We start from the raw sequence: 27,817 nt of genomic DNA on the forward strand, positions 1-27,817 counted from the left end.
TAGCCAGTAATTATTTTCCACTTTCTGTTGGTTAGTTTTCAATGTATTGCCCTTTTTAGTAGATACATTTTAATGTAATGTGTAAACGGAGCACTTCACTGCAGCTGTTACCGCTAGCGCAATTAGCATTAGCCGTCACCATGACTTCGCTCATCCAAAGGCGATTCGTGCCGACTCGCCATAATACACCTCAATGACAGACGGATTCAGTTCTGCTGCCTTCATCAAAACCCATACTCTTTCACTCCGTCACTCACTCGTTACCTGCCACACTTTATATAATCGCTCTGTTTCATTGGAAAAACTATAAATAGCACCGAGGCTCAGTTGGTGAGAGAGAAGACGCTACAATAAATATGTCTTTAATAAGCATTTCTCCCACCGCCATATGTTGCTGCGTCAAACAGTCCGTCTCCTGTGCCAGTAGAAGCGAGACCGTGGAAGGAGAAGAAGAGGGGGGAGTGACCGAGGAGAGGAGTGGCAGATCCAATGCAGTCTAATCCCCCGTTTTCTCTACCCAGTCTGGCAAAGAGTCCTATGGCAAAGTCCTAATATACAGACGTCAATTACACAGCTCCACTAGTACATAGTCCTACAGGCGATAACTATAAAATAGTTCTACCACTCATCTGGGCTGTCCACGGCAGTTGTAGGCTGAATCCTTACTTTACCATGAAAGGCTTGTTCAATAAGTAGCACTGTAACACTTAGCTACCCTCTTGCTTTGTCTTTGATGGCATCCTGCTGTTACTATATTATTGAGTCCGTCTCCCGTTTTTTTTATATTTTATTTTAATTTTTTATATAACCTTTGTGCGCTTAGTGACACACATGGCACGGTATGCCTTCTTGTATGATACTACTTTATGTCTTTCTGTGTGTGTGTGTGTGACTGTACTGTTACACATGTTTGTTTGAATGGAAACTGTGTGTGTGTGTGTTTGCGTGGGATAAACATGCAGGTTTTCTCCATTAGCTGTATAGTATTGTCCCTGTGGACTTAGTTGCTGATACACACTGTATCAACATCCTTTCTGGGTAGGTGACCATAGCTCTTCCCCTCCAGGTAAAGGACCTGAAACGCTCTTCGCTGGCCAGAAGCTCAACGACAACGAGTGGCACATGGTGAAAGTGGTGCGCCGAGGAAAGAACTTCCAGCTATCCGTGGACAACGTCACGGTGGAAGGTCAGTGTCCACTCTCCACTGTTCGCCTCCACCTCTTCTGACCTTAAATAATAGACAGGAGGAATAGCGGGATGGGGGGGTGTTAGATAGGTGAGAGGAGGGATTAAGAGAGGGGGCAGGATGAGTCTTGGGGCTAAGGATGGAGAAATGGAGGGATAGTGGGATGGCAGAAGGTCAGTGTCCACTCCCCACTGTCTACCACCACTCCATGGGGGGTAGAATGGATGGATAGAGGGATGGGGGTGTGGGGTGAGAGGAATGCAAGAGATGATGAAGCCTGGGGCTATGAATGACCCTGTGTGACCCTGTTTCTGGTGGACACAAACCACAAAGAGAAGGCCTCTGGGCTGACCTTGTTTAGGACTAAGGTATTTTTAATAAACTGGCCAAGTTCATTCCTGCTCAATTCCAGGAAGCAACAACATAATCACCAAGGGGATAGATTGGAATACTAAAGGTGTAGTGGAAGATGGGCTCATAAGTTTATGTAGCTAGAGATTTACAGTTGAAGTCGGAAGTTTACATATACCTTAGCCAAATACATTTAAACTCAGTTTTTCACAATTCCTGACATTTAATCCTAGTAAAAATTCCCTGTCTTAGGTCAGTTAAGATCACCACTTTATTTTAAGAATGTGAAATGTCAGAATAATCATAGAGAGAATGATTTACTTCAGCTTTTATTTCTTTCATCACATTCCCAGTGGGTCAGAAGTTTACGTACACTCAATTAGTATTTGGTAGCATTGCCTTTAAATTGCTTAACTTCGGTCAAACATTTCGGGTAGCCTTCCACAAGCTTCCCACAATAAGTTGGGTGAATTTTGGCCCATTCCTCCTGACAGAACTGGTGTAACTGAGTCAGGTTGTAGGCCTCCTTGCTCGCACACACTTTTTCAGTTCTGCCCACACATTTTCTATAGGATTGAGGTCAGGGCTTTGTGATGGCCACTCCAATACCTTGACTTTGTTGTCCTTAAGCCATTTTTCCACAACTTTGGAAGTATGCTTGGGGTCATGGTCCATTTGGAAGAACCATTTGCGACCAAGCTTTAACTTCCTGACTGATGTCTTGAGATGTTGCTTCAATATACCCACATCATTTTCCTACCTCATGAAGCCATCTATTCTGTGAAGTGCACCAGTCCCTCCTGCAGCAAAGCACCCCCACAACATGATGCTGCCACCCCCGTGCTTCACGGTTGGGATGGTGTCTCCCCTTTTTCCTCCAAACATAACGATGTTCATTATGGCCAAACAGTTCTATTTTTGTATCATCAGACCATAGGACATTTCTCCAAAAAGTACAATCTTTGTCCCCGTGTGCAGTTGCAAACCGTAGTCTGGATTTTTTTATGGCGGTTTTGGAGAGCAATGGCTTCTTCCTTGCTGAGTGGCCTTTCAGGTTATGTCGATATAGGACTCGTTATATTGTGGATATAGATACTTTTGTACCTGTTTCCTCCAGCATCTTCACAAGGTCCTTTGCTGTTGTTCTGGGATTGATTTGCACTTTTTGCACCAAAGTAGGTTCATCTCTAGGAGACAGAAAGCGTCTCCTTCCTGAGCGGTATGACGGCTGTGTGGTCCCATGGTGTTTTTACTTGCGTACTATTGTTTGTACAGATGAACGTGGTACCTTCAGGCATTTGGAAATTGCTCCCAAGGATGACCCAGACTTGTGGAGGTCTACAATTTTTTTTCTGAGGTCTTGGCTGATTTCTTGTGATTTTCCCATGATGTCAAGCAAAGAGGCACTGAGTTTGAAGGTAGGCCTTGAAAGACATCCACAGGTACACCTCCAACTGATTCAAGTGGTGTCCATTAGCCTATCAGAAGCTTCTAAAGTCATGCCATCATTTTCTGGAATTTTCCAAGCTGTTTAAAGTCACCAGCAACTTAGTGTATGTAAACTTCTGACCCACTGGAATTGTGATACAGTGAATTATAAGTGAAATAATCTGTCTGTAAACAATTGTTGGAAAAATGACTTTTGTCATGCACAAAGTAGATGTCCTAACCGACTTGCCAAAACTATAGTTTGTTAACAAGACATTTGTGTAGTGGTTGAAAAACGAGTTTGAATGACTCCAACCTAAGTGTATGTAAACTTCCGACTTCAACTGTATATTGTGGAACCCCTATTGTCTGTGTTACTGCCCAATCCAAGCCTTATACAATTTGATCAATTAAATATACAATATATTACACAGGGTGGTCAATTACAATATGGAACTCTTTCCCAATTGAAGCCCTACATAGACTATAGCATCCTGTGAAGATGCCAGTCTTCATAACATGCATTTATCCCCAATGTTTTAATTGTTGTCTGTATAGATTGTTGATAAGAAGGTCTGTATCTGCATCCCTGCAGTTGAATAATTGGGCGTTACTAGCTCGAGCATTGAAGATTGTAGGTGGTCTTAATTCAGGTCAGATGTTCACTCAGACCTTGCTAAAAGAAACCGACCCTACCATTACGCTTGTTTACACTGTGCTGCACTGGGGTTGGAAGGCATTCATGGTTTCATTATTAAGAAACCATGTAGCCGGCGCGAGATATGTGTCAGAAAACCTACTTCAATGCAGGGATGGGATATGCCATTGTACTCCAATTTTTACCTTTATCCACACTGATACATAGAGAAGATCGAAATACTCCTAGTTTTCAGGGAAAGCTGCCCTTTCCATCCTCAATCAGCTCCTCTGTTGTTCAACACAACTTGTCATTCCATAATGGCTGATGTGGCTACTGCTAGCTAGCATGAGGACGAAAAGGGCAGTTTCCCGCCAAAATCCAGCAACTATCTGTGACCAACAGATGAATATCTGGATTCCCAGTCATGTAAAATCCATAGATTAGGGCATAATGAACTTATTTCAATTGACTTATTTCCTTATATGAACTGTAACTCAGTAAAATCTTTGAAATTGCTGGTTTATATTTTTGTTCAGTGTAGTAGGAGGTTAGTTTGCAGTTTAGTTAGAAGCTTTTAGCCTCTTTTTTAAAGTAATTGTATCATCGTCATGTTTTAGATTTCTATATTTATTCCATCCCATTGTACCATTATTTCATAACCAGGGTATAAAGCTTTTCCTGATTAGGCCACATGGTTAAGAAAGCTCCATGCCTTTAATATAACATATTCCCATGTCCTCCTTCACCCTCCAGGCCAGATGACAGGTGCCCACACGAGGCTGGAGTTCCACAACATTGAGACGGGTATCATGACCGAGCGTCGCTTCATATCTGTGGTGCCCTCCAACTTCATCGGTCACCTCCAGGGCCTGACAGTCAACGGCGTGCCCTACCTGGACCAGTGCAAGAACGGTGACATCTCCTACTGCGAACTCAACGCCCGCTTTGGCATGCGCCACATCATCGCCGATCCGGTGACGTTTCGAACGAAAGCAAGCTATCTAGCGTTGGCTACTTTGCAGGCCTACGCCTCCATGCACCTCTTCTTTCAGTTCAAGACCACCACGTCGGACGGGCTGCTGCTCTTCAACTCGGGGGATGGCAGCGACTTCATCGTTGTGGAGCTGGTCAAAGGGTGAGTCTGGACGTTTGAGTGGTGTTGACATGTTAGCTTACCCTGAAAGTTGTAATGTGGTTTTGCTTATTGTGCCCACATGGCCTATACCATGTGGGCACATCTTAATCATATGATAATGGAAAACATAACAAATGATGTAGATGTATATGTTGTGAAACAAATGGATGCAGTGAAAATGAAAAAGTCCTGTATAAGTTCCACTAAGATATGCTTGTTTTCTACGATTCTATGAATCTATGCTGGTTGGAGGCAGTTCACTCTATTTCTCAATGAGCAATACTAATCATTTTGGTTCATGGCTCTGTTGAATGCCCAGAACAGGCTATTATTATCGGGAGGAAACAGCAGTTGGAGAAAATATGTCACTTTCTAATTTGTAAATATCAGATGCCTTCGCAGCTGTACACACAATCCATACGCCCCATAGACATTAAGGTTGAACAAAATCTATTTATTTGGTCTGAAAAAAATATTTTAGTTGTTAGAACTCTGAATGCAGACTTGAATAATAGGACACCTGAAGTAGCAGCGGTCTGAACAGTGTGTTATATCACCTGTTGTCACCAAGCTATTCATCCATTCAAATATAAAAAATACTTGTTATGATGCATGTAACTCCCTGCCCCTCTTCCTCCCCACCTGACATTGTAATGACACAAGGACTCCAACCATATCTTTCAGCACACACAAAGACAAAGCAGAGCAGGAATAAACACATTCGATATACATTGCTCTGGCAAACTGGTCACCAACAGATGATACGAAAGGAAATCATTTTGGGCATGAATGAAACATGCCATCTTGTCCGCCTCTGGCAAATGGACAGGAAAAGTTATATTCAGAGCTTCTGAGTTGGAATTTTTTTTTCTGTACATTTCAAAACTTAAAATACACAAAGAATATAATTTCTGAGCTGCTGTACATTATGTAAGGTTGGGCAATTTTCTGCTCTGCAGCTTGCCATTGCACAGCTGGAGGTTCGGTGCACTTCAACCCTACACCACCCTCTCCTTCGACCAAAGAGAGAGCGAGAGAGAGCAGTCCTTTCTTTTTCTTCCCCCCATCGCCTTTATAAGAAGTCCAAGATAGGCACCAGGGGCTGAGTGAAAAACCTGCTGTTTAAATATAACAAAGGTTGGAGTGAGACCGACTCACCCTGCCGCCTTGGACTCTGGCTTCGTCCATTGAACAGCCTTAACTATACTGAAAGTACTGAATCCTTATGGCGTCGTCTTTGACTGAAGAAACTGGTTATTTTTCAAAAGAGCCAAACACCCAATTATTCAACTTGCTAGGCTAGACCTGGCTTTGTCTGGTTTAGACCTTTTTTAAAGAACTATGCTCTGTGGGTGACATTTTGATGTTGGTTTGGTCAAACTGAATGTGACCGATGAGGTGATATTGATATAATTTCAAGCACCTTTACCCCTTTGTCCCTTTCATTCACTCTCTGTCTCATATACACACACGCACACCTACAGTTATTTCCTAAAAGTCTCTTACGATCTGTGCTTATAGCTACGTCCATTATGTCTTTGACCTCGGCAACGGCCCGTCGCTGATGAAGGGTAACTCGGACAAGCCGCTCAACGACAACCAGTGGCACAACGTGGTGGTCTCCCGGGACGCCAACAACGTGCACACGCTCAAGATCGACTCCCGCACCGTCACCCAGCACTCCAATGGAGCCCGCAACCTGGACCTCAAAGGTAGGGGCACTATTCTTTTCTGTAGGCTGATGGGTCCTCCGTGGCTCATTGACCTTTCCACTACTATGGTCATTGGAGTCACTATTAGTACTACAACAACTCCTACATAAAATATACTATATATAAATACTAATAGCAGCAATATGTGATTGCTACACCCAATTTTTTACTTTGGAATTAATGATGTATATCTATTGATTATTGTAGAATACAACTGTTGTACCCCCTTCAGAACACAACATATAAGCTTGTTTTACTCCACTGTTTGAAAACAATCTAATTGTAAACAAACACTGTAAAGCCCCAAAACATGGTTAAAACTCAAATGTTGATATCATGGCTGGTCAGTCCTTTCATTCATAGCCCCGTCTATGAATTTGAGAGTGGTTCAATTTCTCCAGCCCCATTCTTCAGCTGTTTACCAAAACTGAGGCGGGTTGACAACTTTATTGTTTTAACTGCAGATTGACCCTTTATATAGCTGAAGAAAGCAAATTTGGGTGTGAGTGCATTTTGAGTTGAACATTGTGGATCAATCTCTGTAGACTTTTTGGGAAGGTTTTAGAGGCCATATAGGAATCGCTCTTAAAAACATGTTTGAGAAACGTTGATGACTAAGTATTTTTTTAAACCTCCTGCTTTGGGCTGGATGTTTCAATGTGTACTTCACACATTAATAATGTATGACCAGAATTACTGTCAATTAGCCACGAAATCCCTAGTTTGAAAGCGACTGTGTTGTGGAAGCTGTGCAGTGCCATTTTCCCAAAATGTTCAGCCTCCTAGCAATTAGAATTCATGCAAATGAGCTTCAGCCCCTTGCCGTTTGAGTGATAGCTGGCAAGATGCACACAGAGCAGAGTGAGAGCAATGACCTGGTGCACATTCTGTATCTGCAGCTTTACAGGTAGCCTATTGGTTAAGAGCGGTGGGCCAGTAACTGAAAAGTTGCTGGTTCGAATTCCAGAGATGACTAGGTGAAAAATCTCTGTACCCTTGAGCAAGGCACTTAACCCTAATTGCTCCTTGTTGGAATGATACTTTTTGGACTCTATTTTTAATAATGTTCCTCTTAATAGAACTTGAGACCAAACTGCTCTCCGTGACTTTCAAGTTTATTCACCAAGGGTATCATAAGCAAATGCACCAAATCTGACCATTACAGAAAGCTCTAATATATTTTCCCACCCAGCACATGACACCCGCACATCAACTGACAATTTTCTATAGCTGTCCAGTACCCGACACACACCGCACAAAGGAGTGATTTGCTGCTGGCTCCTTACCGCTTCTGGCGCTAGAGGCCCAGCTCAAGGCCAAATTTTTCTTTCTTTTATCCACTCAAAAGTATATTAAATTAACATGCCTATACACATGACTAACAGTGAAATGCTTACTTACGGGCCCTTCCCAACAATGCAGAGAGAGAGAGAGAGAAAAAATTCATTATAGAAAAATAATAACACTAGGAATAAATATACAATGAGTAATAATAATTTGGCTATATACACGGGGTACCAGTACCGGGTCGATGTGCAGGGGTACAAGGTAATTGAGGTAGATAAAGTGACTACGCAACAGGATAGATAATAAACACCAGCAGCAGCGTATGTGATGAGTCAAAAAGGGTCAATGCAGATAGTCTAGGTAGCTATTGGTTAACTATTTAACTAACTATTTAGCAGTCTTATAGCTTGAGGGTAGAATCTGTTCAGGGTCTTGTTGGTTTCAGACTTGGTGCATCGGTACCGCGTGTCTTGCGGTAGCAGAGGGAACAGTCTATGACTTGAGTGGCTGGACCCTTTGACAATTTTTAGGGCCTTCAGCTGACACTGCCTGGTATAGAGGTCCTGGAAGGCAGGGAGCTTGACCCCAGTGACATACTGGGACGTACGCATTACCCTCTATAGCACCTTGCAGTTGGATGCCAAGCAGTTGCCAAGATACTCTCAATGCTGCAGCTGTAGAAAGTCTTTATGACTGTGTTGATGTGTGTGGACCATGCTAATTCCTTAGTGATGTGGACACAGAGGAACTTGAAGCTCTCGACCCGCTCCACTACAGCCCATCAATGTGGATGGGGGCGTGCTCGGCCCAAGATCAGCTCCTTTGTCTTGCTGTGGTTGAGGGAGAGGTTGTTGTCCTGGCACCACACTGCCAGGTCACTGACCTCCTCCCTATAAGGTGTCTCATCATCGTCAGTGATGAGGCCAACCCCCGTCGTGTTGTCAGCAAACTTAATGATGGTGTTGGAGCCGTGCACAGCCACGTAGTCAAGGGTGAACCGGGAGTACAGGAGGGGACTAAGCACACACCCCTGAGGGGCCCCCTTGTTGAGGGTCAGCATGGCGGATGTGTTGTTGCTTACCCTAACCACCTGGGGGCAGATCCAGTTGCAGAGGGAGGTGTTCAGTCCCAAGGTCCTGATCTTAATGATGAGCTTGGAGGGCACTATGGTGTTGAACGCTGAGATATAGCCCTACAGCTATAGTCAATGAACAGCATTCTCATGTATGTGTTCCTCTTGTCCAGGTGTGAGAGGGCAGCGTGGAGTGCAATGGAGATTGCGTCATCTGTGGATCTGTTGGGGCGGTATGTGAATTGGAATGGCTCCAGGGTGTCTAGTATGATGGTGTTGATGTGAGTCAAGACCAGCCTTTCAAAGCATTTCATGGCTACGATAGTCAATTAGACTGGTTACCTGGTCAGCGCCTGATCTGAGTACGCATCCTGGTAATCCATCTGGCCCCACGACCTTGTGAATGTCAACCTGTTTAAAGGTGTTACTCACATCGGCCACAGAGAGCGATATCACACAGTCATCTGGAACAGCTGGTGCTCTCATGCATGGTTCAGTGTTGCTTGCCCTAAAGCAATTATAGAAGGAATTTAGCTCGTCTGGTAGGCTCTCGTCGCTGGGCAGTTCGTGGCTGGGTTTCCCTTTTGTAATTTACATTTACATTTAAGTCATTTAACAGACGCTCTTATCCAGAGCGACTTACAAATTGGTGGATTCACCTTATGATATCCAGTGGAACAACGACTTTACAATAGTGCATCTAAATCTTTTAGGGGGGGGGGGGTTAGAAGGATTACTTTATCCTATCCTAGGTATTCCTTAAAGAGGTGGGGTTTCAGAGGTGTCTCCGGAAGGTGGTGATTGACTCCGCTGTCCTGGCGTCGTGAGGGAGCTTGTTCCACCATTGGGGTGCCAGAGCAGCGAACAGTTTTGACTGGGCTGAGCGGGAACTGTGCTTCCTCAGAGGTAGGGAGGCGAGCAGGCCAGAGGTGGATGAACGCAGTGCCCTTGTTTGGGTGTAGGGCCTGATCAGAGCCTGAAGGTACGGAGGTGCCGTTCCCCTCACAGCTCCGTAGGCAAGCACCATGGTCTTGTAGCGGATGCGAGCTTCAACAGGAAGCCAGTGGAGAGAGCGGAGGAGCGGGGTGACGTGAGAGAACTTGGGAAGGTTGAACACCAGACGGGCTGCGGCATTCTGGATGAGTTGTTTGCAAGCCCTGTAGTAGGATTCAATCTTAGTCCTGTATTGATGTTTTGACTGTTTGATGGCTCGTCGGCGGTCGTAGCGGGATTTCTTATAAGCTTCCGGAGTAATGTCCCGCTCCTTGAAATCGGTAGCTCTAGCTTTTAGCTCTGTGTGGTTGTTGCCTATAATCCATGGCTTACGGTCACTGTGGGGAAGACATCGCCAATGCACTTATTAAGTCGCTCTGGCTAAGAGCGTCTGCTAAATGACTAAAATCATATATATAAATGTATATGTGACACAGTATGCAATTTCTGGGCACCATAAGTGCTACTTTCAGAACTACATTACTGGCTAAAAAGTATACAAAAGTACCAGATAATCTCTTTAATCAAGTCACTATTATCAATATTGGGCACATAAATAGCCTCAATATCCCCTCATTTGGGCCTTCTGTCTTTAGTTCTCTCTAGCTTTCAGTGGGTTACTCTTTGTTTAAAGTGGTGTTCCCGTGGCATACGCAGTCTGAAATATTCAACCATGTCAGCAGAGAATGCTCACAGAGACAACCATCTGTGTCTTATGAAAGATAGATCCCAATAGAGTAATGTCAAGACTGAGCTGTCTTCACCCTCACTCATCCGGTACTTTAACATGGATATGACTCGTGGATGTCACTCAGTGACATGTCTTTCATGTACTGTCACGCAGCGATGAGAAGAAAAGTCTCAGAAGGTGCTGAAAAGCTGCTGACTATCTCATGGTTTACAGTAAAGTCCTGGTGTGTGTACCTGTATGCTCCCTTCGTTTATGCGTAAGAGTGTACACACGTCCGTACGTGTGCACTGTTAGTTATTCATTTTTATTCTATTTGTTCAGCTTTCAAATGTATGCCAGCTCAGGAGGCTTGGGGTTTGCGTTCAGGTTAGGCAGAGTAGCGAAACCTGCTCCCGGTGCCAAGAGCAAATCTGCCTGCCAAACATGTGGACAGGAAGCAAAAGGCTGGCAGCGGCAGCCAGGCGGTGCCAGCCCACCGCGCCAACCCACCCTCTTCACCTTGATATATGATCCTTTCCCCAGCCAATCTGCCCCTCCGAAGATGAACTAAAACTCCTGTGTCTCCAAAGAGATGGAAGGGGGAAAATAACAACAATATCGACAAAAACAAACCCCACACATTCCTCCTCCTCCCTCTAGATATGTCTTTATTGTTTTTTGTTTTTAAATTCTGTTTTTATTTGGAAAAACAAGGTTCAGACACACATGACATTTTCACATTAAGTATAAAGAAAAAGAGCACGATAGAAATAGAAATGCATAAAACAAAAATGAAGACATTCAGGAATTCAGTGTGTCATAAATATTAAAGGTCTCAATAATTCTGCATTTCCCAATGAATTTTGTTCTACTCTAACTATTAACAGTTGAACATGGGAATGTTATTACAGTACATTATTTTTCCACTTTGACCATTCAACAAAATCAGATCTTAATGGTGTTATATAGTCAAACTATTTTGACCAAATCTGTAGTCTCAGAGAAGAGGTTAGTCTCTCCATCACATAGATCTCAAGTATTACATCTATCCACTCATCTGCCACGGGCACCTCCAATTGTAGCAATTTTTTTTTGTCAGGGCTTTCTTACTTGCTAGTAGGAGTAACCCAATCAAATGTTTGTCTAAAGTATCCCTTAGATCAAATGTAATGACCTCACCTCTGCATGGGCCATCAACCTTAAATATGGCTTCCGTGTATTTATGCATATCCTGCCTACAAGCTTAGGGCATTTCCAAAATAGGTGGTAATGGTTTGCCTCATTAGATCCACATAACCTCCAACATCCCCTTCCATTACCCTGATGTCTTTTCTGCAGATGAGTGGTTAAGAATCACATAATATTTTCCATCCAAATTCCCTCCAAGTCAATGAGCTTGTTAATTTCCATTGTGATTGGCATAAGGTTTCCCACTCCTCCACAGAAATGACCATGTTCCCCTCCCTTTCCCATTTCTTCTTTATGAATAGTGTATTTTCAGATTTGGTCATTATGAAGCCATTGAATAGTCTAGAGATTATTTTGCTGCATGCCCCGTTCTATAGTCCGATGACAAATTTGGAGATATCTATAGAAATCTTGACCTTCTAATCATTGGCTCTCTCTTAGTACTTGGAAGCATTGGAACACCCCCTTGTGTACAAAAGTACAGTAGGCCCATCCTTCAAACCGGTTATCTATTTTGTTGAGAGAAAAATAGGTATCATAGCACATCTTAGTATTTTATCTGAATCTTTCAAATTAAACTTCATATCAAATCTTCAAATGTAAATTGATCCAAGGATTGTATTTATCTATGAGGTTATCTACCAACTTCCTATCTGTTATCATTGCCTGTATTGGGACGTCCCTTGTAGTTTCACATTCCTTCCATCTTGCTGTAGACTGAGTTGCACCAGAACACCAGTAGCCTTATCTGTGCTGCAGAGTAGTATTCTCTTAGACATGGGATAACCATTCCTCAATTCCCTTTTGATAACTGCAAGGATTTATATCTGATTCTAGACTTTTCCCTTGCCATATGTATCTGGAGACTAACTTGTCCCATTTCGTGAAGTGCTGCACAGGCACCTCTACTGGGAGAGTCTGGAAGACATATAGTAAACGTGGTAATATGCTCATCTTGCTAAGGAAGGGGATAAGGTTCCATCGTAGGATATCTGCTTTGATTTTAGAATTCAGAGGCCCGTAGATAATGATTGACAGTTTTGCAATGTCTTTAGGTAAGTGAACTCCAAGATATTTCATAGACTCTGCATCCCATTTCAGACCATACTTGAAGTCTGCCTGGGGGTGGTAATTTAACATAATAACCTGAGACTTCTGTACATTCAATTTATAACCTGAGAGAGACTCATACACATCCAGAAGTGATATCAGTTCTGGGAATGAATGTTAGGTTGTCCCAGAAAAATCAACACATCTTCAGCAAATAATGCCAATTTCTACTCTCCTCCCATCATATCAATCCCTTTGATGTTATTATTTTGTCTAATTCATTGATTCAGGTGTTCTATAAATAGGGCAAAGAGGGGGGACACAGCACATCCCTGTCTACAACCCCATTCTAATGTAAATGTTTTTGAGAGGTCACCTTTGATTTTAAATCTTGCAAATGGTCTATCATACATTATAATGCCTGAAACGCTTTAATAATGTCCTCATAGAATCTAAATCTATATAAGACCTTATAGAGAGAAGCCCATCTGACAGAATTGAAGGTATTGGCTGTATGCTTAGGGTCATTGTCCTGTTGGAAGGTGAACCTTCACTGCAGTCTGAGGTCCTGAGCGCTCTGGAACAGGTTAACATCAAGAATCTCTCTGTACTTTGTTCCGTTCATCTTGGTTTAGTCTCCCAGTCCCTGCCGCTGGACTAGTCTCCCCACAGCATGATGCTGCCACCACCATGGTTCACCTTAGATTTTCTCCAGACGTGACGCTCTGGCCACTCTACCATAAGGCCTGATTTCCATAAGGCATAAGTGCTGTAGAGATGGTTGTCCTTCTGGAAGGTTCTCCAATCTCCACAGAGGAACTCTAGAGCTATGTCAGAGTAACCATCGGGTTCTTGGTCACCTCCCCGACCAAGGCCCTTCTCCCCCAATTGCTCAGTTTGTACGGGCAGCCAGCACTAGGAAGAGTCTTGGTGGTTCCAGACTTCTTCCATTAAAGAATGATGGAGGCCACTGTGTTCTTTGGGACCTTCAATGCTGCAGACATTTTTTGGTACCCTTCCCCAGATCTATGTCTTGACACAATCCTGTCTCGGAGCTCTACGGACAATTCCTTCGACCTCATGTCTTGGTTTTTGCTGTGAAATGCACTGTCAACTGTTGGACCTTCTTTAGACAGGTGTGTGCCTTTCCAAAATCATGTCCAAACAATTGAATTTACCACAGGTGGACTCCAATCAAGTTGTAGAAACATCTAAAGGATGATGACTGGAAACAGGATGGACCTGAGCTCATTTTTGAGTCTCATAGCAAAGGGTCGGAACACTTACAGTAGAAGTCAGAAGTTTACATACATTTAGGTTGGAGTCATTAAAACTCATTTTTCAACCACTCCACAAATGTCTTGTTAACAAACTATAGTTTTGGCAAGTCGGTTAGGACATTTACTTTGTGCAAGTCATTTTTCCAACAATTGTTTACAGACAGAATATTTCACTTATAATTCACTGTATCACAATTCCAGTGGGTCAGAGGTTTACATACACTAAGGTGACTGTGCCTTTAAACAGCTTGGAACATTCCAGACAATGATGTCAATGCTTTAGAAGCTCCTGATAGGCCAATTGACATAATTTGAGTCAATTGGAGGTGTATCTGTGAATGTATTTCAAGGCCTAGCTTCAAACTCAGTGCCTCTTTGCTAGACATCTTGGGAAAATCAAAAGAAATCAGCCAAGACCTCAGAAAACAAATCGTAGACCTCCACAAGTCTGGGTCATCCTTGGGAGCAATTTCCAAACGCCTGATGGTACCACGTTCATCAGTACAAACAATAGTACGGAAGTATAAACAACATGGGACCACACAGCCGTCATACTGCTCAGGAAGGAGACGCGTTTTGTCTCCTTGAGATGAACATACTTTGGTGCGAAAAGTGCAAATCAATCCCAGAACAGCAAAGGACCTTGTGAAGATGCTGGAGGAAACAGGTACAAAAGTATCTATATCCACAGTAAAATGAGTCCTATATTGACATAACCTGAAAGGCCGCTCAGCAAGGAAGAAGCCACTGCTCCAAAACCACCATAAAAAAGCCAGACTACGGTTTGCAACTGCACATGGGGACAAAGATCGTACTTTTTGGAGAAATGTCCTCTGGTCTGATGAAACAAAAATAGAACTGTTTGGCCATAATGACCATCGTTATGTTTGGAGGAAAAAGGGGGAGGTTTGCAAGCCGAAGAACACCATCCCAACCGTGAAGCATGGGGGTGGCAGCATTATTTTGGGGGGGTGCTTTGCTACTTGAGGGACTGGTGCACTTCACAAAATAGATGGAATCATGAGGTAGGAAAATTATGTGGATATATTGAAGGAACATCTCAAGACATCAGTCAGGAAGTTAAAGCTTGGTCGTAAATGGGTCTTCCAAATGGATATGACCCCAAGCATACTTCCAAAGTTGTGGCAAAACGGCTTAAGGACAACAAAGTCAAGGTATTGGAGTGGCCATCACAAAGCCCTGACCTCAATACTATTGAAAATTTGTGGGCAGAACTGAAAAAGCATGTGCGAGCAAGGAGGCCTACAAACCTGACTCTGTTACACCAGCTCTGTCAGGAGGAATGGGACAAAATTCACCCAACTTATTGTGGGAAGCTTGTGGACGGCTACCCGAAACATTTGACCCAAGTTAAACAATTTAAAGGCAATGCTACCAGATACTAATTGAGTGTGATGAAAGAAATAAAAGCTGAAATAAGTAGTTCTCTTTACTATTATTCTGACATTTCACATTCTTAAAATAAAGTGGTGATCCTAACTGACCTAAGACAGGGAATTATTACTAGGATTAAATGTAAGGAATTGGGAAAAACTGAGTTTAAATGTATTTGGCTAAGGTGTATGTAAACTTCTGACTTCATCTGTATGTATATAATTTATTTCTGTTTTATATTTTTTATACATTTGCTTTGTCATTACGAGGTATTGTGTGTAGATTGCTGAGGATTTTTATTTTTGTCATCCATTTTAGAATAAGGCAGTATTATAAAATGTAGAAAAAATCAAGGGGTCAGTATACTTTCCAAAGGCATTGTATGCATATGTTGGTCACAGATACTTTAAAAAAAGGTAGGGGCGTGGATCAGAAAACCAGTCAGTATCTGATGTGACCACCATTTGACTCATGCAGCGCGACACCTCTCCTTCGAATAGAGTTGATCAAACTGTTGATTATGGCCTGTGGAATGGTGTCTTACTCCTCTTCAATGTCTGTGCAAAGTTTCTGGATATTGGCTGAAACATAATGTGATGGCGGCGGATGAATGGCACGCCAATGGGCCTAACAATATCACTCTTGCATTCAAATTCCCATCAATTAAATGCAGTTGTGTTTGTTGTCGGTAGCTCATGAATGCCCATACCATAACCCCACCAACACCATGGAACACTTGTTCACAACGTTGACATCAGCAAACCGCTCGCCTACATCACACCGTACACGTGGTCTGCGGTTGTGAGGCTGGTTGGACTTACTGCCAAATTCTCTATAATGACATTGGAAGCGGCTGATGGTAGAGAAACTAACATTCAATTATCTGGTAACAGACGGCAGACATTCCTGCAGTCAGCATGCCAATTGCGCACTCCCTCAACTTGACATCTGTGGCATTCTGTTGTGTGACAAACTGCACATTTTAGAGTGGCTTTTATTGCCCCCAGCACATGGTGCACCTGTGTAATGATCATGCTGTTTAATCAGCTTCTTGATATGCCACACCTGTCAGGTGGCTGGATTATCTTGGCAAAGGAGAAATATACAACAGGGATGTAAAAAATATTCTGCACAAAATTTGAGAGAAATAAGCTTCTTGTGCGTATGGAATATTTCTGAAATATTTTATTTCAGCTCATGAATCATGGGACCAACTTGTTGCGTTTATATTTTTGTCCAGTGTAGTTTGTAATCCAATTTTAGGACTGAGATTTGCCTGTGTTTTCCACAATGTGGTCTATGTTTCCCTTCCTTCAGTGTAACTGAAATGATGGCCTCTATCCATGAGGGGATTTCACCCTTCTGAAATTCCCAGATACAGGCTGCAAGTAAACTTGATATAATCTGCTCTCTAAATGATGTATACCATTCAGAGGTGAAACTGTCTGTACACGGGGATTTGGTTGCTTTTTGTCTAGTAATAGCTTTATTTCATTCCTTTGTGGTAAATTCAGAGACTAGCATCCTGTTCTGTAAGTCATTGTCAAAGCTCTGTTGTATTTCTTCTACTATATGTTGAATTATTTTGGTTTTGGGGTTGCTTATCTTATAGATAGTATTATCTGCTTGTTGTTTTCGAAATCTATAGGCTAATAGTTTCATAGGCTTACTGCCTACTGCTTCTTCTGTATTTCTTGTGAATACATTTAATATATTTCATTCTTGATCTTTTGAATTTCTTGTTTCACATTGGGATCTAAAGTGTTCTAGTGATACCTTTAGACGTGTCTCTATTTGTAATTCTTCTGGTGGTCCGACGGTGAAAAACAAAATATCTCCGGTACACTTGACTTTCATCAGAGATATGTTGACGATTATCACAATCACTTTTCGGGGGGAGAAGCCTCTTTTTCTTGTCTCTGTGATAACCTTGAGTTTGGGACAGGAGGGGGGCTTATGAAGCAGAGGGGCCCACCCAGGGGTACCGGCGGATCTGAGAAGTTAGAAGATCAAAAAGTGAACCGGGGCTTTTTGAAGGCATGGTTTATTGATGGGGTACGTCCTTCTCTCTCTGCCAGTACCTTCGTCTACATGGGTTACTGGTGCAATAGGCTGTGTTAATCATGAGTGGGGTGGTTTTAGAGGACTGGTGCAGTGCTAGGTAGAACGGGGAGGATAGTGAGCACACATATCCCTGGATGTAGTTGATAAGAGGGATCTTAAGTGTTATTACATACAGCCGGGAAGAACTATTAGATATAAGAGTGACGTCAACTTACCAACATTACGACCAGAAATACGACTTTCCCGAAGCGGATCCTTTGTTCGGACCACCACCCAGGACATTGCATCTAATCCCAGAGGCCGACCCAAAACAACATTAGCAGTAGAGGTAGGCGAAGCGGCCTCCTGGTCAGACTTCGAAGGCGTGCACACCGCCCACCGCTTCTGAGTATATTACTCGCCAATGTCCAGTCTCTAGACAACAAGGTAGACGGAATTAGGGCAAGGTTTGCCTTCCAGAGAGACATCAGAGACTAACATTCTCTGTTTCACAGAAACATGACTCTCTTGGGATATGTTGTCGGAGTCGGTACAGCCACCGGGTTTCTTCATGCATCGCGCCAACAGAAATAAACATCTCTCTCTGGGAAGAAGAAGGGCGGGGTGTATGCCTCATGATTAACGACTCATGGTGTAATCATAACAACATACAGGAACTCAAGTCCTTTTGTTCACCTGACCAAGAATTCCTTACAATCAAATGCCGACCATATTATCTCCCAAGAGAATTCTCGTTGGTTATCGTCACAGCCGTATCAAGCAGATACCACGACAGCCCTTAAGGAACACGGGACTCTATATAAACTGTAAACCATATATCCTGAGACTGCATTTACTGTAGCTGGGGATTTTAACAAAGCAAATTTGAGAACAAGGCTACCTAAATTCTATCAGAACGTTGATTGTAGCACGCGCGAGGGCAACACACTGGACCACTGCTACTCTAACTTCTGCGATGCATACAAGGCCCTCCCCCGCCCTCCCTTCGGCAAATCCGACCATGACTCCATTTTGCTCCTACTGTCCTATAGGCAGAAACTGAAACAGGATGTACCCATGACAAGAACCATTCAACGCTGGTCTGACCAATTGGAATCCACGCTTCAAAAGTTTTTGATCACACGGACTGGGAAATGTTCCGGGCAGCCTCAGAGAATAACACTGATTTATACGCTGATTTGGCGAGTGAGATTATAAGGAAGTACATTGGAGATGTGGTACCCACTGTGACTATTAAAACCTACCCTAACCAGAAATCGTGAAAGATAGATGGCGGCATTCGCACAACTGAAAGCGTGGCCCACCACATTTAACAATGAAAGATTACTGGGAATATGGCCAAATATAAACAGTTTAGTTATTCCCTCTGCAAGGCAATCAAACAAGCGAAATGTCGGTATGGGGACAAAGTGGAGTCACAATTCAACAGCTCAGACATGAGATGTATGTGACAGGGTCTACAGGCAATTCCGGACTACAAAATAAAACAGCCACGTCACGGACATCGTCTTGCTTCCAGACAAACTAAACATCTTCTTTGCTCGCTTTGAGGATAATACAGTGACACCGAAGTGGCCCGCTACCAAGGACTGCGGGCCCCCCTCTCTTACTCCGTGGCCGATGTGAGTAAGACATTGAAACGTGTTAACCCTCACAAGGCTGCTGCCCCAGACGGCATCCCTAGCCGCATCCTCAGAGCATGCTTAGACCAGCTTTCTGGTGTGTTTATGAACATATTCAATCGCTCCCTATCCCAGTCTGCTGTCCCCACATGCTTCAAGATGGACACCATTGTTCCTGTACCCAAGAAGGCAAAGATAAATTAACTAAATGACTATCGCCCCGTAGCACTCACTTCTGTCATCATGAAGTGCTTTGAGAGACTAGTCAAGGATCATATCACCTCTACCTTACCTGCCACCCTAGACCCACTTCAGTTTGCATACCGTCCCAACAGGTCCACAGACGATGCAATCGCCATCACACTGCACACTGCCCTATCCCTTCTGTTCTTTGACTACAGCTCAGCATTCAACACCATAGTACCCTCCAAGCTCATCATTAAGCTTGAGGCCCTGGGTCTCAACCCCGCCCTGTGCAATTGGGTCCTGGACTTTCTGACAGGCCAGCCCCAGGTGGTGACGGTAGGAAACAACATCTTCACTTTGCTGATCCTCAACACTGGGGCCCCACAATGGTGTGTGCTCAGCCCCCTCCTGTACTCCCTGTTCACCCATGACCGCGTGGCCATTCACGCCTCCAACTCAATCATCAAGTTTGCAGACGATACAACAGTAGTGGGCTTGATTACCAACAACAACGAGACAGCCTACCGGGAGGAGGTGAAGGCACTAGGAGTGTGGTGTCAGGAAAACAACCTCTCACTCAATGTCAACAAAACAAAGGAGATGATCATGGACTTCAGGAAACAGCTGACGGGTCAACAGTGGAGAAGTGGAAAGTTTTAAGTTCCTCGGCGTACACATCACGGACAAACTGAAATGGTTCACCCACACACAAAGTGTGGTGAAGAAGGCGCAACAACACCTCTTCAACCTCAGGAGGCTGAAGAAATTTGGCTTGTCACCTAAAACCTTCACAAACTTTTACAGGTGCACAATTGAGAGCATCCTGTCGGGCTGTATCACCGCCTGGTACGGCAACTGCACCGCCCTCAACTGCAAGGCTCTCCAGAGGGTGGCGCATCACCAGGGTCAAATTACCTGCCCTCCAGGACACCTACAGCACCCGATGTCACAGGAAGGCCAAAAAGATCATCAAGGACAACAACCACCCGAGCCACTGCCTGTTCACCCCGCTACCATCCAGAAGGCGACGTCAGTACAGGTGCATCAAAGATGGGACCGAGAGACTGAATAACAGCTTCTATCTCAAGGCCATCAGACTGTTAAACAGCCATCACTAACGCAGAGAGGCTGCTGCCTACATACAGACTCAATTCACTGGCCACTTTAACAAATGGATCACTAGTCACTTTAATAATGCCACTTTAATAATGTTTACATATCTTACATTAATCATCTCATATGTATATACTGTATTTCATGCCATCTATTGCATCTTGCCTATGCTGCTCGATCATCGCTCATCCATATATTTATATGTACATATTCTTAATCCATCCCTTTAAATGTGTGTGTGTGTATTAGGTAGTTGTTGTGTAATTGTTAGATTACTTGTTAGATATTACTGCACTGACGGAACAAGCACAAGCATTCCGTTACACTCTCATTATCACCTGCTAATCATGTGTATGTGACCAATAAAGTGTTATTTAATTTTATCTACTTAAATCAGGGGTGCCAAACGCATTCCACAGAGGGCTGAGTGTCCAAGGGTTTTTGGTTTTTCCTTTCAAGTAAGACCTAGACAACCAGTTGAGGGGAGTTCCTTACTAATTGGTGATCTTAATTCATCAATGATTCATCAATCAAGTACAAGGGTGGGACAAAAACCCGCAGAAACCTGGCCCTGTGGAATGAGTTTGACACATGCCATAAAGGAAACAGAAGGCTTGGCAATTTGCGAAGACTAGTAGGGAGCGGTCATGTTCCATTTTCATTGCCAAGCAACATGGTCTTCTTCAGCTCACCGGAACTAGCCGAGGCGTTACTATAAACTCTGAATCCACATGCCTGTAAAAAGCATGGCACTTCCCTCTCACTAGCATTAAAACCTCTTAAGGATCTGCCCCTTTTTTAAATTTTCACCTAAAATGACATACCCAGATCTAACTGCCTGTAGCTCGGGACCTGAAGCAAGGATATGCATATTCTTGATTCAGTTTGAAAGGAAACACTTTGAAGTTTGTGGAAATGTGAAATTAATGTAAGAGAATATAACACATTGGATATAGTAAAATAATATACAAAGAAACAATTTATTTTTACCATCATCTTTGAAATGCAAGAGAAAGGCCAAAATGTATTATTCCAGCCCACGCTCAATTTATATTTCGGCCACTAGATGGCAGCAGTGTATGTGCAACCTTTTAGACAGATCCAATGAACCATTGCATTTCTGTTCAAAATGTAGTATCAAGACTGCCCTAATGTGCCTAATTGGTTTATTAATACCTTTTCAAGTTCATAACTGTGCACTCTCCTCAAACAATAGCATGGTATTATTTCACTGTAATAGCTCCTGTAAATTGGACATTGCAGTTAGATTAACAAGAATTTAAGATTTCTGAAAATATCAGATATGTCTATGTCCGGGGACATTTTCTTGTTACTTCAAACATCATGATAATCACATTAGCCTACGTTAGCTCAACCGTACCGTGGGGGAGCCACCATTCCTGTAGAGGTTTTAATCTTTAGCATTAAGCTTTGTGTGTTGTTTTATTCTTATTTCATATTTTTCTTCTGGGCCTTTATATTTGTCTGCTGTGCTCCAGCCTGTAGGGGATAGAGGCTGCGGAGCCGTAGCGCTGGTGGGAAGAGTAATCGGTGTAAATCTTGTTTCCTAGGACCTTTACTAGGGAGTGATGTCTCTATCCACAATCCCCTAGTCTAATTGTACATTCAGACGTTGTTCGGAAGTCCTCGCCCAATTCCCAGATGGAGACGTCGGCAACTCCCATCTCTACCATCACATCTCTATCCAATACACATAGACATGGACACATGGAGAGCAGAAAGTTACAGAGACACATGTCCCACACAAGCACAAATGCACCAAATCTCTCCCCCCCCCACACACACACACATCTATCCCTAATCACAAACATACCTATCAGTCAGCAGCAGTCACACCTAAATAGCTGTATGTATCAAACATTGGAGCGTTATCTACATATGGCATTTCCGTGTGTGTGTGTGTGTGTGTGTGTGTGTTGGTGTGCTCAGCACTTCAAACAGAACAGTCTAAAAGCATCGCAACTGTGTGTAATTGTCCTGAGAAAATAGGTTGTCTCTTTTCTTTTCAAACTTTTTTTGGGGTTCTAAAGTGATTGTTTGAGGGATGGAATCCTCAAGCATCCAGATTGTTAGTTTAAGTGTGATGGGGAAACAATATGGAGTCCCACAGGAGAGGGGAAGTGGATCCTGTTTTGTTTCTTATATGCGGCAGCAGTGATTGTACAGTCACCAAGGAACAGTTGTTGAAGAAACACAGATGTAGAATGAAGCGAGCACTGTCTCTGTCTATGAAAGCCTGAACAGTACAATGTAAAATGGATGCCTCGCTCCCATCAATAGCGTTAGCCTTCAAAGCCATAGAATCAGTGGGTTATCACTATTACCATTGCTAGCTTGAGGTTAGTGCCAATAACATGCATTTTAGTTACTTCTATCCACAACATTCTTATATTTCTAAATCCCATATGTGTTTTTTTTCTCATGCCATATTTTATTAGCTACTGCACATACCAGGTTTTTGCTTAAATCCCAACCCCAGTTTCATTTTTAACTAAACTGTTTCAGCTTATCAATCAGCTAATTATTAGAATCAGTTATAATTGAGTGTGCTAGAATAGGGTTGGAGCGAAAACCTACAGGACGGTAAACTCTCCAGGACCGGGGTTGGGCAGCCCTGGCTTATATGGTATCAGAAACATACTGAATCATTAGACAGATTGTCATGTTATTACACCGTTAGTACAGTGCCCAGCTACAAGTAGCTTTGTTGTGGTCCGATTGGCTTTCCAGACCCACCAACCCTTTACTGTGCTCCAGTATGATCCCTCTCCCTAATCACTGCTCCTCTGTGATTACCATAGGCTAATTAGCCCTGAATGGAAATCAAAAGGCAGGAAATGTTTTCCGCTAGTAAACACATCCCTAGTGCCAGATATGAAAACGCGTCAGACTTTGTGGCTTAGCTTATTGCCTGACATTTCTTTTTTGTTTCTCTGTTCATTTTCCACTAGCTACTCTCGCAAATATTGTTCAAGGCTATTAAAATGTGTCCCCACTTGTATCCTTACCAGAGTGCATTAGCCTCAAATCAGGCTTGCAAACAAATTGGCATTTGTCTTTAGGTCTAATACTTCTAGAGAGAGAAGCAGGAGAGTGCATTCTCTAATCCTCTTCTCTAGAGATTTGTCTATCCCTCGTTGTATCAGTCCCCGCTAACGCATTGCACTCCAATATGGGCTCTAGAGGAAGAAGGAAAGGAACACACATTAACACCTATTACTAACACCCCTGTGGTTAAGCATACATATTTTAGAGAAGTAACTAACGGAAACAAAACAAACACACAAAAAACATGTTTTCTCTGTGGGTTGTGGATGCTATCTGATTTAATTTAATGTGAGGTCTGTTTTCTTCCCCTTAAGATGAAGATGAAGTGTATGACGCCGGTCATGTTCATTGAGAAGTGCTTCCTGTAAACACAAACAAAAATACACATGCCATTAGGGGATAGCCTAGCCTCATTATGCTAATAGAAAGACAATGACAAAGATAATTCTGTCTATATTTAATACAAGGATGGGGGGATGAATAAAAACAACCAGGGATCTTGTAAGTTATTCAGAAAAACAATGTTACAACCCAGAACAAGAGAGAAAAAAGAAAAGAAAAAAAGGGTTAAATACGTTATAAACCTTCTGTAGTACTACCTGCCCCTTTTCTCTAAACGTTCCTCATTGCGAAGGATATCCTTGTTGAAACACCATAGCAGCAGCAGAGGAATAATACATTTGTTGCGTTTTTGCCCAATGCAGGACTAAAATAAATGAGAAGGGAGGGGTGGGGTGGGGACGAAAAAGGAAGGGGTGGGAAGGAAGGGAGTGAGGGAGTGAGGGAGTGAGGGAGGGAGGGAGGGAGGGAGGGAGGGAGGGAGGGAGGGAGGGAGGGAGGGAGGGAGGGAGGGAGGGAGGGAGGGAGGGAGGGAGGGGAAGAAGTAGGTACCCACATTTTAATGAGTCATGTGATTTCCAGCGGTAAAATTGAGATTACCCGTTTCATCACACTTTAGCTGGGTTTTTGCCGAAAACTTGGCCGCTAATCTGTCACTAGCTGCTAATCCTGCCATAAAATACAGAAACCTCTGCATACCTTAGCAGGCACACCGTGGTGCTAACTGATAGCCATTGTTTCCCAGTTCCCCATCAAGGCCATGTGTTCTCTGCAGGGATGCAGGGATAAAGCTGTGGCCCTGACGTAGCAGAAATTAACTTCCCCAGCCCTGTCCCATTCAACTGGTGAATGGCTCATAGAGAAATGTGTTGTTTCCCTCAATTACCCAAAACCTGACCGACTGGCATGCTAGAATGACTTGGGAAGTGGAGGTATTGTTGTTGTTGGACAGCAGAAGGAAGTGTTAGCTTGCTACTATAATTAATTAATCTCCACTAGAGAGAGAAATCTGATATTTGGACAGAAAACAGTGAGGGTATTATGTAGAATTTGGCTCCGAATTCACTTTGACCTACTGAGTAGGAAGAAATTACGGCTTTAATACAGCCAATTGGATTTTAAAAACAATGTGTTTAAAATTATCTCAGGGTAACACTTGACCTCCAGTGTCATAACATGTTATGACAAGGTCATAATGATGTCATAATATGTCATAATCTGTCATAATATGGTCAAAACACTGTCTATAACCCAAATATTTACACGTGTTGTGACATATATTGTGTTATTTTATGGCTGATTATGACACCCACATTTATTCAAATGTTTTTTTGCCCTGTCAAGAAGTTTCCTTTCCTTGAATGTTTGTTTCTTGCATCCTTTGTTGTTGTCGTAATGGATTCATTACAGTCATGTTTTTTTTTCTTCATCATATTTTAAATAACTTGTAGAAAATACACTTCATGAAACTGTCAAGAAGCATTATGACCATCATAATCATACAAGCCAGATAGACCTATCACGTACATGCCCTTATATCAGTCAAAACAAGTGCCTTGTCCTGCTCCTTAAATCTGCTCCTGCTTGCATCCCAGTCATCAGCAACAGAGCATTGAGGTAGGTGCATGTCTGACATCAATGTGTGCACAATTATAATGATAATTTTATATGGTCAATAAAAAATGTGTGAAGTCAGAAGTTTACATACATTTAGGTTGGAGTCATTAAAACTCATTTTTCAACCACTCCACAAATGTCTCGTTAACAAACTATAGTTTTGGTTAATCGGTTAGGACATCTACTTTGTGCATGACACAAGTAATTATTCCAACAATTGTTTTCAGACAGATTATTTCACTTATAATTCACTGTATCACAATTCCAGTGGGTCAGAAGTTTACATACACTAAATTGCTGGTGACTTTAAACAGCTTGGAAAATTCCAGAAAATTATGTAATGGCTTTAGAATCTTCTGATAGGCTAATTGACATCATTTGAGTCAGTTGGAGGTATACCTGTGGATGTATTTCAAGGCCTAGCTTCAAACTCAGTGCCTCTTTGCTTGACATCAAAAACTGTAGACCTCCACAAGTCTAGTTCATCCTTGGGAGCAATTTCCAAACGCCTGAAGGTACCACGTTCATCTGTACATAGTTCAATAGTACGCGAGTATAAACACCATGGGACCACGCAGCCGTCATACCGCTCAGGAAGGAGACACGTTCTGTCTCCTTGAGATGAACGTACTTAGGTGCGAAAACTGCAAATTAATCCCAGAACAACAGCAAAGGACCTTGTGAAGATGCTGGAGGAAACAGGTACAAAAGTATCTATTATCTATATCCACAGTAAAACGAGTCCTATATCAACATAACCTGAAAGGCCGCTCAGCAAGGAAGAAGCCACTGCCCAAAAACTGCCATAAAAAAGCCAGACTACGGTTTGCAACCGCACACGGGGACAAAGATTGTACTTTTTGTAGAAATGTCCTTTGGTCTGATGAAACAAAAATAGAACTGTTTGGCCATAATGAACATCGTTATGTTTGGAGGAAAAGGGGGAGGCTTGCAAGCCGAAGAACACCATCCCAACCGTGAAGCACAGGGGTGGCAGCATCATGTTGTGGGAGTGCTTTGCTGCAGGAGGGACTGGTGCACTTCACAAAATAGATGGCATCATGAGGAAGGACAATTATGTAGATATATTGAAGCAAAATCTCAAGGCAACAGTCAGGAAGTTAAAGCTTGGTCGCAAATGGGTCTTCCAAATGGACAATGACCCCAAGCATACTTCCAAAGTTGTGGAAAAATGGCTTAAGGACAACAAAGTCAAGGTATTGGAGTGGCCATCACAAAGCCCTGACCTCAATCCTATAGAAAATGTGTGGGCAGAACTGAAAAAGCGTGTGCGAGCAAGGAGGCCTACAACCTGACTCAGTTACACCAGATCTGTCAGGAGGAATGGGCCAAAATTCACCCAACTTATTGTGGGAAGCTTGTGGAAGGCTACCCGAAATGTTTGACCGAAGTTAAGCAATTTAAAGGCAATGCTACCAAATACTAATTGAGTGTACGTAAACTTCTGACCCACTGGGAATGTGATGAAAGAAATAAAAGCTGAAGTAAATCATTCTCTCTATGATTATTCTGACATTTCACATTCTTAAAATAAAGTGGTGATCCTAACTGACCTAAGACAGGGAATTTGTACTAGGATTAAATGTCAGGAATTGTGAAAAACTGTGTTTAAATGTATTTGGCTGAGGTGTATATAAACTTCCAACTTCAACTGTATATATATATTTTTTTCTTCATTGTAGAATAATAGTGAACACATCAAAACTATGAAATAACACATATGGAATCATAATGTAACCAAAAAAGTGCTAAACAAATAAAAACATGTTATGTTTCAAATTCTTCAAAGTAGCCATCCTTTGCATTAAGGACATCTTTGCACAGTCTTGACATTCTCTCAACCAGCTTCAAGACCTGAAATGGATTTCAATTAATGGGTGTGCCTTGTTCAAATTTAATTTGTGAAATGTATTTCATTCTTAATGCGTTGGAGCCAATCAGTTGTGTTGTGAGAAGTTAGGGGTGGTATACAGAAGATAACCCTATCTGGTAAAAGACCAAACCAGCCAGCTTACGTTAGCTAGTTAACTTCTTGGGGCTATGTGGGACGCTAGCGTGCCACCTGTGGTGCACCCTATCAACAGCAGGTGCATTTCAAGAGCGGCAAATTTGAAACCAAATAAATGTCAAAATTCAAATTTTTCAAACATACAACTATCTTACACCCTTTGAAAGATAAACATCTCCTTAATCTAACCACGTTGTCCGATTTCAAAAAGGTTTTACGGCGAAAGCATAAAGTTAGATTATGTTAGGAGAGTACATTGACAATAGCTGTGTGTAATGTTTTGTCAATTCAAAGACATGCGTCACCAAAACCATAAAACCAGCTAAAATGATGCACTAACCTTTTACAATCTCCATCAGATGACACTCCAGGACATTATGTTAGACAATGC

At 42.6% G+C, this 27,817-nt stretch overlaps 1 protein-coding gene across 2 annotated transcripts in view; it reads left to right on the forward strand.

Moving 5' to 3' along the window:
• Window positions 1-27,817, forward strand: part of LOC106577539 (neurexin-2) — a 936,116-nt gene that overhangs the window by 512,442 nt on the left and 395,857 nt on the right. For both annotated transcript variants that reach the window (XM_045701329.1, XM_045701330.1), the window contains 3 exons: window positions 1,067-1,186; window positions 4,359-4,740; window positions 6,262-6,452. In XM_045701329.1, the coding sequence (XP_045557285.1) occupies window positions 1,067-1,186; window positions 4,359-4,740; window positions 6,262-6,452 (693 nt within the window). The remainder of the gene's footprint in view (window positions 1-1,066; window positions 1,187-4,358; window positions 4,741-6,261; window positions 6,453-27,817) is intronic.

Source organism: Salmo salar, chromosome ssa18 (assembly GCF_905237065.1).
Source record: "Salmo salar chromosome ssa18, Ssal_v3.1, whole genome shotgun sequence".
Taxonomy (NCBI): Eukaryota; Metazoa; Chordata; class Actinopteri; order Salmoniformes; family Salmonidae; genus Salmo; species Salmo salar.